This window comes from Hydractinia symbiolongicarpus, chromosome 9 (genome assembly GCF_029227915.1).
Source record: "Hydractinia symbiolongicarpus strain clone_291-10 chromosome 9, HSymV2.1, whole genome shotgun sequence".
In the NCBI taxonomy this organism is placed as follows: Eukaryota; Metazoa; Cnidaria; class Hydrozoa; order Anthoathecata; family Hydractiniidae; genus Hydractinia; species Hydractinia symbiolongicarpus.
In genome coordinates this window covers 6,872,206-6,884,507 of record NC_079883.1, presented here as the reverse complement: position 1 = coordinate 6,884,507, position 12,302 = coordinate 6,872,206, and the positions used below count along the sequence as shown (strand labels likewise).

Genomic DNA, 12,302 nt, shown 5'->3' with positions numbered 1-12,302 from the left:
TCCATGAGGATACGTTCTCAGTTTTCTCTTTCAATGTGCATAATTTTGCTGCCTCTCTTTTTTTTTATCTACCTTAAAATTTTTGTGTTTGAACTATTTGACATCTAGATTTCAGTAGTGTTGTCAATTTCATTTTTTATTATGCATGATTTGTTTTTTAGGTGCCTTATAAAAAGAGAAATAGAACTCATGGTACAAAGGAGACTTAATAGTGGATATAAAATGATTGGATAATAACAATGTAACAGTTGAAAGGCAATAATCGAGAATTAGTTATGTTAGTAAAGCTGTTGGGTAGAGTACCGTTGAGACAGTTTTTTTCTGTGATAGTTTTCATGGGTCTGTGTGTGGTGTTCTATTTTGCGCTACTCACTTCACTGGAAGAAAACAAAGCCAATCCGATCAGGAAACAGCAACGAAAAATGTCAGCTGAAGAAAAGAGATTAAAAAGTCTTACTGATAGAAGCCTGGTGTGGGCAGAACTTAGTCGTAGGGACAAAATGCAAAGACTTCTGGAGAATCCAATTTATGAAAATTTTAATATTAAAAAGCCACGTGTGAAAAAAAAGATTACCGTGCTTATTATCGTGTCGTCTGGTCCACGCCGCGCAGATCGAAGGGAGGCTATCCGGAGCACGTGGTGGGCACAATGTAAACCAACCTTTAAAGTATGTTTGTTTTTTTACTATTTTTTATATTTGTGTTTCAGGAAACGTTTTCCTGTCAAACATGTTAAATTTCTACTGTTCTGTTATTTTTTTATCAGGTGTTACCTGAGTGTGTTTTCTTCACGGACAAACAGAAGCCTGGGGACGAGTATTACGATCGCATTAAGAATGAAAATGAAATTCATAAAGACATGTATTTCCAACCATTAAGAGGTGGGATCGAGTTTGGTATTCGATTTTTGTATCACATGGTTTGGGCGATGATTTACTATGAATTCGATTACTTTGTAAGAGTAGACGATGATTATTTCTTTTGTTTGGAAAGGTTTTTGTATGAACTCCCTCAACCTATGATTTCGAATTTTCATTGGGGTTATACACATTGTATACTTGAGATAGTACGTCCGGAGGAGAGTTTAATTCTCATGTCACGTGATTTAATAGAATACTTTCTGTCCCAAAAACCGCATACAATGCGATGTCATCCCTGGGCTGATCAAATGATTGGTGTTTGGACGACGGATTTGATATTAAATGATTTTGTGTTCCGACACGATCGCCGTATACATCATAAGCCTATTGTTAGTGAGAAACCGCAATTAAGAAATACGCAAAATGTTTGTCATAAATATATCGGAATACACGGAACTTATCCCGATGATATGAGACTGTTTTGGAAACAGAAAGGTAAAGGGTTTAATTTTACATCGGTCAAAGAAAGAGATGAAAGTATAGGAAACCTAGAATTAAATTCTGAATTGTGTGAATTAGTACATAACTTTAATTATTTTGTATTTGAACCGGAATGGCAATATGAACCAAAACGTTGTATTTATAATCCGATTTGGGATACTGGGAAACAGCTGGTTAAAGGGGGTGTATATGCTGGACGTCAAGATGACAAAAGACTTGCGTTGGACGACGTGAAAAAAAAAGAGAAAATGAAAGAGCAAAACAATTAATACACACCAATATTGTTCTTTTTCCTTTTTTAGCTGCCGTTGATGCCGTTAATGTTGCATCATTAGCACTCACTAAAACTAATCTTCGTGAATTTTTTTAAGAAACAAAACAATTTTTAATTTTCCTTTTTTTTGTGTTAAATATTTCTTTTTTGTGGTTGATAAAAATGATTTTCAGCCTTACAAATGAGCAAACTTATTTTAATAAACAGACCTGAAGAAAATTAAAATTTCGAAAAAATGCTAGTAAATTCTTGTAAAAATCCTGGGACTAATTATCCTGAAATTGAAAAATAACTAATTAATTCCTATAAAATTAATTCCTGCGAAAATTAATTCATTTAAGGTACATCAGTGTCATAAACCACAACCAATTCAAACGCCACAGACAAGGCAACTTCGAAAGGTAAAAATTAGACAGCCATGGCTTCCACGATGAAATACTTAAAAATGCAAAATATATACAAATCAAACTTAAATAATCGGGTAAAGGTCAAAAAAGGAAATAAGTACCACTAGGTAGTTCTTTCTTGTCAAACAAAAGACTTTTGTAATCACCAGCCTCATACAAAAACTTTTGGAGGTTCGCGGTCATCACACGACGCATTAAAATAATGTGGTTTTAATGGATCGTCTGAGCGCGGTCATTTTCAGTTGGTCACATGCGGAAATAGCAATGCGAGAGTAAAAAATCTTGGACGCAGCTAATCTTCCATGTTTATAGGTTAATCTTTTATTTTCACAAACACTGCATTCTTTTTTTTAAATGTTGTTGTACATGTATTTGAAAAATTAAAACGATGAAATTTAAATCGAACGTTCTCTTTTTTAAACAAAATCTGATTTTTACAACCTCGGTACAAGTAAATCTTTAAAACATAAAACCTGTTTCTACAAACCCAAATGAGTTAATAATTACGATATAAACAGTCTCTTTCGAGAAATATTACATTTGGTCTGTTATGCTTTTGACCCAAAAACTGTTTATATTGTATAAGCAGAGAAATGTTTTGTATTTATTGCAATGCAGGTGGTATATATTCTTCCCAAAAATTTATCTTAAAACCCACTGCGCGGTAAATCTGTTTTTGGAGCATTGTATTTTTAAATTTTGTTAATACCATTCTAAATCCTTTAAATCCTGATTTTAAATTTTCGTAAGAGAGAATCCTGTTTATTTTCAAATTTTTTTTGAAATTGAATTCGATTTGGAAGTTTAAGATAGCAAGATGTGGTGAAGTGAACAGCGGCTGTCGTGTGGTTCGCACTACCTATCTACATAAACCCCTGAAAATAAATCTGTAAAATTAAACGACGTATCGCCATACGGGTTTGTACATTGCTCTAGAAGACAGAATATAAGTTTCAAACTTGGCAGGCCTGAGTATATGGATAAGTATGAATTTATTGTAAGATGGGGTTTTAAAAAAAGGTTCTTTATAAAACTAGTCCCTGTCCCCCTCTCCACCTGCTAGGTAACGCGCAGTAGACTATGAAATAAAAGCATTATCCACAGATTTATGTTTTCGTCAAGATATCCTTTTTATTTTCATATTATACATTTAATAGTCTTCATCGTCTTCTTCGTCACCGTCCATTGATTCCAATCCAACTTCTTCGTAATCTTTCTCTAAAGCAGCCAAATCTTCTCGTGCTTCTGAAAATTCGCCTTCTTCCATACCTTCACCAACATACCAATGCACAAATGCACGTTTGGCATACATGAGATCAAACTTATGATCCAATCTACTCCAGGCTTCAGCAATAGCAGTTGTATTGCTCAACATGCACACAGCCCTCACAACTTTAGCAAGGTCTCCACCAGGAACAACAGTTGGTGGTTGATAGTTGATACCAATTTTAAATCCAGTTGGACACCAGTCAACAAATTGTATGGTACGTTTTGTTTTGATTGCAGCAATACTGGCATTGACATCTTTTGGTACAACATCACCTCGAAAAAGCAAACAACAAGACATGTACTTGCCATGCCTGGGATCGCATTTAACTAATTGATTCTTCGCTTCAAAACACGCGTTTGTTATCTCAGCAACTGAATGGTTTTCATGATACGCTTTTTCAGCTGATATTACTGGTGCGTATGTAACCATAGGAAAGTGAATTCTTGGATAGGGAACTAAATTTGTTTGAAATTCATTTAAATCTACGTTCAACGAGCCATCAAAACGTAACGAAGCTGTAATACTGGACACTACCTGGCTTATTAGGCGGTTTAGGTTTGTATACGATGGTCGTTCGACATCAAGATTGGATCTGCAGATATCATAGATAGCCTCATTGTCTACCATGAATGTGCAGTCAGTATGTTCAAGCGTGGTGTGAGTAGTAAGAACCGAGTTGTATGGTTCCACAACTGATGTGCTCACCTGAGGGGCAGGGTAAATTGCAAATTCTAATTTCGATTTCTTTCCGTAGTCGATAGATAATCGTTCCATAAGTAAAGAGGAAAAGCCAGATCCAGTGCCACCACCAAAAGAGTGAAACAATAGAAACCCTTGCAAGCCAGTACATTGATCCGCAAGCTTTCTGATCCGGTCCAATGTTTGATCGATGAAGCCCTTGCCAACAGTGTAATGTCCACGTGCATAATTGTTAGCAGCGTCTTCTTTACCGGAGATGAGTTGCTCCGGATGAAACAATTGTCGATAGGTACCGGTTCGGATCTCATCTAGACGCAAATAAAACTTAAAGTTAAATCTAACTAATCAATCCGACCATCTACCCAGGGTACGATCATGTACCCAGGACTTGTTAAACTATCTATTTTAAGAATAAACCTTAATACAATATACGTCTTTGAGGAGAGATTGTGTTTAATGAATCTATTTAAAAAATGAACATTAATTCTCCTAAGAAAGTATTTAAACCGACTTAAAAATAACCCTACATGTATTCTGCGTTGTAGCAGTGTGAACTTACCAATAACAGATGGTTCCAAGTCAACAAAGACAGCACGTGGTACATGTTTACCAGATCCGGTCTCAGCAAAGAAAGTGTTAAACGAGTCATCGCCCCCGCCTAAAGTTGTATCAGATGGCATTTGTCCATCAGCTTGGATACCATGCTCCAAACAATACAACTCCCAACATGCATTGCCAATTTGACATCCAGCTTGTCCAACGTGTACTGAAATACATTCACGCTATAATGTAAAAAAACGCGTAGAAAGATTTAGCCATTTGTAGATGTATACGGATTATACTAATGTATTTTTTGCACAGTCCGCCTTGATAAAAATGCTCTGTTTCAATTAACTGGTTAATATATTCATGGAAACAGAATTTCATAAAGAATCTTACAACTAAAGTTGATAACTAGATTGAAGCCAGCAATTTGTTTAACTACACTTCGGAAGATATTTATGTATGACAAAAATATTTATATATAGAAGTTATCTTGACATCGAGTTTACACATTTGTTAGTAAGCGAGCAAAGGAAGGAAAAAGGTTTTTAATTTTAACGCCAGCTCAATTAACATGTTATTTAAACTCATCCGGTTATTAAAATTAATGATAAAAATAATAAAAGAAAGGGTATGACTCTTAATATTCAAATTATATCTCTCCATCGTAGGGGTAGTTTTCGAAAAGTCTGTTAGGACTACCCATCACGATTTTTTCAATTAATCCTCTAACAAAAGAAACAACAAAACTAAGAGACTTAAAAAATATAATGAATTAAATGTACAGATATAAAAGTATAAATGTGGATGGAAAGAAAAGCAAAAAATTAACATAAAAAATAATAAGATAAAAATAAATAATATTGTCCGGTAATTTAAAAGAAAAAAAGCTTGAAAAAAGGAAAGTACCGCTACAAAATGTCTTGGAAGTTGAAAATAAAATTTCGCGAACAACAGGATTTTGTTTCTTGTACTTACTTTCAATAATCCGCAAAAAAGAGGGATTGAGAGCTAGTTTTGACGCCTTTTTGTAATCAATAAACTCCTCTCACGTATTGGATTAATTGACAATAGACTCTTACGAACACGTTTTAAATTTACCATTTCGTGAAGTAGCTACTTTATAATAAAATAAGCAACCTACCATTTTGAATTTTTAAACTTTGATACAGTTCTACTTTTTAACAAAAACAACCCAGTTTAAGGTGCGACGACTGAACACTGTTGTTTCTGACGTTAAAATGAGAACGACCACAATTACTTGACCTCTTTAAACCACAACACATTTGTTTCTCTTTAGAAACCAACCAATAGCGAACAAGTTTATCTTGTCGACCAATTAAATTTTTTCTTTTTATAACATTGGCAAAGTTGGTTAAATTATAAAATTGTCCTCATGATTTATGACTGGATATATTCACAACAATATCTATGGTAGGCGTAGCTGCATGTAATGACGCGTTAAGCAACTTCCTTTCCAACTTTTATGTGGTCGGAAGAGACATTGTTTTTTGTAACAAGAGATTTAAATTACATATATATATTTTTATAGAGAATGTAACAATTTTAGCTCTTGTTTTTTTGTTAAGCAATCAAGTCTAAAATAGACGTTATTACATACTTAGCTGAGCAAGATTTAAAAAACATTCAAATTGAACTTTTTCACAGATATTTGCAGCTTTCACATTTTATCTACAGTCATGGACAAAATCAATGAAAGAAAAGCAGTTTTTTCGTCATTTCGCTAGTAGCATTTGTTTGTTTGCTCTCACGAAGAAAAAATCAACATCGCGGGCCACGAAGGTCGCCCAAATCATGAAAACATTCGTGCTGGCGTCACAACAACAGCATGTTGTTAGTTGATGTCTAGCATGTACTTAAAGTTTCTTAAATCTCAATCTAAAGTTTATATTGAAACTAGATACTAATAAAAAAAATGGTAACATTGTATAACATTTTAAGAAACCAACAAACTGTCAATCATATTAATATGTTTAAATAAAAATAATAAGAAGAAAGAACACACACTGGTAAATTTAAAAGTGAAAAAGAAACAATGATGGTAGAAAAAAAGCGAAAGAAAGAGGATTTATAAGAAGGAAATCTAATGTTGTGTAAAATGAGAAAAAAGAGAATTCACATGACATCTTGACATCATTTGAAGCCTACCCTCTTCTGATCAATACATTTTTTTTATTAAGAATCAGGAAATTCAGCTTATTTATTATTTTGTGTTTATAATATAAAAATTTTTAGTTGAAGTACGTTACAAATCTTTACGATCAATTATTAAGTAGATACAACATTGACTAAATACCAAAATGGATGGATAGGTTATATCAAAATTAAAAGAAAAATTTTTAAACTTTATGTAGCATGAAACATTGATTTTAAATCACCGGATCAGATAATACGTCTACTTCTAGTAAGAGTTTTGCTGTTACTCGTAAAGGGACGAAAAAAGCATCGCTACATGCGCAGGTGAACAGAAGTTCGAGTTAGTTTAAAGACTAAAAATATGACTAACGAAAACATATTAAGGTGTGTTTTGCGCAAAAATAGTCGAATCGTTTAAGTGGAATAACCTCTAAACTTATTTGCAATATTTTCATGGAATATGATAAAATTTAATCAAACTAATTTTAAGTTTCAGTTAATATTTTGTTTCCCATATAAGCTGAAGTGACACAGTAAAAAGTAAGGGGAAAGAAAGTAACAACTTTCAAAGGTTTAATCGTTTTCCTGGGTGCGATTAACTTTTAAGAAGAATTTTTTTACATAACTTTTATTTAATTGATGATGAGGTGAATATGTTTTGCAAGTTTTAGTACTTATTTCCAGTGAGAATGGTTGCAGTCACACAGAGAATACAGATTTCATTGATACAATGATAAAAGCTTAAACTTATTTGCCAGAAGATAAAACATGGGGCGATGTTATAAATGTTTTTCTTTTTTCTGTTTATAAACCTGCTTACAAAACACTGCAAAGACTTTGTGAGAATAAAAGTAAAAACTTTTGGTGAATACTGCATCTTATACGTACTTAAAACTAGATATAGAATATTTTTTTTTAAATCGTCAGTTCGCGCAGTCATGGAGTTAGCATTTCTTAACTATCTTTATGACCTCTTCCCTTGAACTTTTTTGTCTCTTATCGGTGATTTTTAATAGGTCTGACGAAAGTTATGGACTCGCAGAGATAGGGAAATGCCGATGTTGGTGCAAATCCGTTAGCACTTTACCATTTTACGTCAAATCATGGATCATACCCGTTAAATCAACGATAGAAGAATTTCTGTACCCAACCCCCCAATCCCCACCGTGTCCCCCATATCCCCCACCCCCCCCTGGCCCCCACCCCCCAACCCTGCCGTGTCCCCCCTGTACCATGCTAAGATTCAACTGTGTCTATAATGGCCCCTAGCGTACGTGGTAATACCATCTTCCACAATTATGCGCTTATCATCATCCGCATTGAGTGCGAGTTTATTTGTTTTTACCGTGTGAATATCATGCTTAATGGATCGAAAGGTCATTTGGGTTCTGTAAACATTTACACCCTCGAACAGACACCTCTTGTAGTTATCAAAACCCAAGGTCTTCCTCACCACACACCTCTTGACCCCCTTACACTTCTTATCCTCCCTACCACATAGCTGTTTGTAAGCGTAGGTCTTCGCTCTTAGGGCGACAAACTCCGTCATTACCTTGCCACCTAACTCGTCCTTCATCAGCCCAATGATCTTTTTATTCAAACCTAATGGTAGAGGTCTACCATCTTTCTTATCGTACCCTGATGTGTCAAATCTCAAAGCTACATCGTCGGCGATATCTTTGTAAAAGTCGTCGGTTTTGATATGATAAACGAATGAATCTGTATCCATGTAGCAAAGCTTTACATCATTACCATATTTCGGTCTCATGTAATCATAGTGGAACTCATACATAACTATCTTGGACAAGTCGAGAATTGCCAGTCCCAGGTAGATTGGCTTATTCAGTTTGATCTTGATCTTGGACATCTCTATGCCCATCAGTGTTTCCGAGAACCACGTGCTACCCTTGAAATTGGGCTTCATCACCATCTTCTCGTAATTCTTTCGGTTGGTGGCCAAACGTATATCCTTTTGCTTACGTTGGTTTTCCATAGTTTTACCAAAGAATTATTCATCAGCTTGAAAAAATCTTTCTTGAAGTCATTCGTTGATTTTGTACGCAAATCGGTGTTAAAATCGATGTACGGTTTCAACCACGCACTCTGATCAAATCTCAAGACCCTATGAACCTTATCCAGAACAAGACTGTGATTCAAAGCTTGAGCAAGCGCACGGATATGAATCAGATAGTTCTTCTTGTTTGAAAGACACGGTGTCAGCTTCTCGACCCCATTGATAACCTTCCTCTCAGGCATGAAAGGAAGATCGTTATGAGAATCGTGAAGCTCCTGTGGATAGCTCACATCGACCTCAAGGATGTACCCCTCTTCACCGTTTTCCACAGCTAATTGCGAAATCAGTTCAGGTGTGAAGTGCGAAAGTTTACCGGTGTCAACCCACTCAAACCCTCCAGTCGGCAGCTTCCTAATCATGGCCCAGCCGTACAAATTATTTGCATCGAGGTACTGGAGATAGCTAACCATCTCCTTCCTCTCCGATATGTTGTACTTGTCCCCCATATACTTATTGTTGGCTTTGGCGTAGCGGTGGACAGCCTGACACAATCCACCCCTAATACCCCTCTCAATGAACAGGACCATCTCCATATCCGACAATAAATCTAGACTAACCTTGGTCTTTTTCAAACACGCCCTCCAGGTTAATCCCGGAGCGGTGTAAAAGTGAGCCGGGTCTAGATCGTAGTTTCTCAAGCATGTTTCCCTGAAGGTCTCAAACACATCACTCAGAAGCAGCACATCAGTCTTGAGATATATATCATGATAAACACCCATATTTTCAACTTTCATGTCTTTCCATACCTTTTGGGCATGCGCATAGTCAGCATCACTGATACCACTCATGTTCAACTTGCTATAAAAATCATCCTTCGACGGAAGCTTAGTTTCATTAAACCTATCGAATGAATCAACATATTCATATGGGTATACACCATTTCTTCTCATTATTTTGAATTGCTCATCATCATTGAAAAATTTTTTGAAGATTTTTACACTGATCATCAGAGAGATTGTTTACCAACTTATCCAGGCTACTAGCCATGAAACGAACCGAATCGATGAATCTTAATTTTATCTTTTTGGCTTTAGTCTCTCTATTTTTGTCAATGTATTCACCAACCTTAACATCCGTCGAGAAAGAGATATATTTCTCCTTATTTTCGGCAATGACGCTTATACCTTTCTCTCCATGCTGTTTAGCAAGCTCTTTGATGAATAGATGTGCATCGTAGCCACTCAGATTATAAAAGACAACCGGAATATAATTAGGCACTTTGTATCGGATATTACATTCTCGATGGGCAGCCTCGCGAAACTTACCGGTGAAATGGCAGTGATCCCTAACCTTGATGTCATCCTTGTCATCAAATTCTTCCATGCAAATGTGGCACACCCTGGCTCTCTTGAAACTGTCACGCTCCTTCTCCGTCAGTGGATCCATTGCTTTCTGAGGAAACATGTTATATAACCTTTTCGCCTCAGAAACTACATGATCTACAAAGCGCGGAACACAGTCCTCACCGCGGTAAAACTTCAGAGGGTCCAGCACTTCACCATGAGCATATTTACTATAACAACAGAATCCAGTGGGAACATGTTTACCAACTTTCTCGGTGGATGATCCGCATTTTCTCTCTTCTTCGGGCAACTCTTTTGTGAAAGCTTCGAAATCGGCATACATGATGAATGGAGCTTTGAGCTGAAACTTACCATCAGTGAAGGTTAAGGTGCTATCCTCCTCAGGGAGTTGAATCTTAGCAGCATCGTTATTCTTGCAATACTCAAAGTGCTCATCCCTTTTCTGTTCGCTTGGAAAACCAGAGAGACAATTCAAGCAATAATACTCCTTATGTTCATGCTTTGAGTTGGCCTTGCTCAGGACACCGCTCAAGTTTTTAACGGCGATGTAATGTCTCTTCTCCTCCTCATGTAGCAAGAACAAAACAACCGTCTCCTTACGATCCAGATGCTTCGACTTGCGACACATGTAAATACCTTCCCCCTCATCCTTTGTCAAAACATGCACAGCGACATCGGGGTTCCTTCTCTCAAACAAATCTATTTTATTTAGCGCCATTGGGAAAGTTAGACCATCCCAGTTATACTTATCATGCTTCTTAAGGTTCGAGATTCGTTCAGGATGATTATCGATCTTATCATGATTGAGAGCAGCGATAATGGCCCATCTGAAACAGTCCTCGTCATCCTCGTTATGCGGGTTAATCACGGATCGCTTACCACTGAAGTTCTCTACAGCGGCAAGTAAGAACTACCTCTGGTTAATTTCAGTTTATGAAAGTCCACATGCATATGTAGGATCCTTTCGATTGTGAACCCGCTGGCAGGTAGAGCAAAGTCTTCAATCTGCTCGATTATCTTGTTACGCATCCGATCGAAAACATCATGGGTGTCATCGTGGGCGTGCAGTATCTCCATATAGCTGTTGAAAGCTTTATTGACATGTACATACGGGGCATCAGCTGAGCTGGTGTCCTCCCTTACCCACTTCACCCACAAGGTCGCCTGAGTCTTCAATGACTTCTTTTGCCAGAGCACGTCACTCATCAACCTCTTGACGACATGCTCGACCTTTTCGAGAAAGACCTTGACATTCTTCCCACCACCGTCAGGGTTTATCTTGAACCTTTTGTAGGAACCTTTAAACGCTTCTTCAATAGGGGTATAGGGGTTTTCTTCCTCCTTCACCTCTTTCTCTCCACTGCCCTTTTTATACAAACCCATGATCTTATCCTTCATGGTTTTGAAAGCTTTTGTTGTTTTATCCTTAATAGCCTTAGGTACATGATTTATCAACCAGTCTCTCCATTCAATCAACTTGCTTTTCACAATAGGTCTGGTTTTAATCATTTCTTGCTCTTCAAACAAATCCATGTCTTGTTGGCTAGGACCTGCGGTCCTAATCCGTATGGATCTCGTGGGTCTCGGTGCTGGTACGGGTCTAAGCATCGGTATGGGTCTATTTGGTCTCGGCGCTGGTACTGGTCTGGTGGGTCTTGGCACGGGTACCAGTCTAACTGGTGCTGACACGGTAGTGGGTGTCAATAATTCAATTAGATCAGCCTTTCTGAGCCTTGAGTAGCCATGTAGGCCGCGTTCTCTAGAGAGATCTCTTAATTCAGCAACTGTATTTCTCGAAGTCATATCGGTTTGTGATATACGATTTATGAACTAAAAAAAGATTCATAACATTTGTTACTCGCGCGAGTAACAAAAAACAATCTAGGTACCTGGGCCCCCACCTTCACATTACAGTGATAGGATTCAATTTTTAGTTTGCAATCTGACCCCTCAATTATATTGTTTAATGACAAGATCGATGGATGCGCGACATATGGGGCATTTATCTCCCTCCGATTTCAATATAGATGCGCACGATAAACAGCAGCAAAAATGCCCGGTGGTCCAATGAACAATGGTCGCGTCCTTTCGTTGTGAATAACAAATTATACATTTTTCCGATTCATCCAAGGTATCAATGTCATAGTCTGGGATAGCCGGCTGATGCGGCTCAACATTATCCTCATCGATTGGATCCATGGGTATCGGTGCTG

General features: G+C 37.0%; 2 protein-coding genes across 2 annotated transcripts; one reads left to right on the top strand and one right to left on the bottom strand.

Annotated features, from left to right (window-relative positions):
* The first annotated feature begins 128 nt into the window (after positions 1–128).
* On the top strand, positions 129–3,467 carry LOC130657082 (uncharacterized). The gene is made up of 2 exons (XM_057460049.1): positions 129–668; positions 767–3,467. The coding sequence occupies exons 1-2, from the start codon at positions 276–278 to the stop codon at positions 1,628–1,630; spliced, it is 1,257 nt and encodes a 418-aa protein (XP_057316032.1). The 5' UTR covers positions 129–275; the 3' UTR covers positions 1,631–3,467.
* LOC130657080 (tubulin alpha chain-like) lies at positions 3,137–6,398 on the bottom strand. Its single transcript, XM_057460048.1, has 3 exons — positions 5,699–6,398; positions 4,571–4,793; positions 3,137–4,319 (listed from the first exon to the last, which is right to left on the bottom strand). Exons 1-3 carry the CDS (start codon positions 5,699–5,701, stop codon positions 3,193–3,195), a joined length of 1,353 nt encoding a protein of 450 aa, XP_057316031.1. The 5' UTR covers positions 5,702–6,398; the 3' UTR covers positions 3,137–3,192.
* Positions 6,399–12,302: the final 5,904 nt, after the last annotated feature.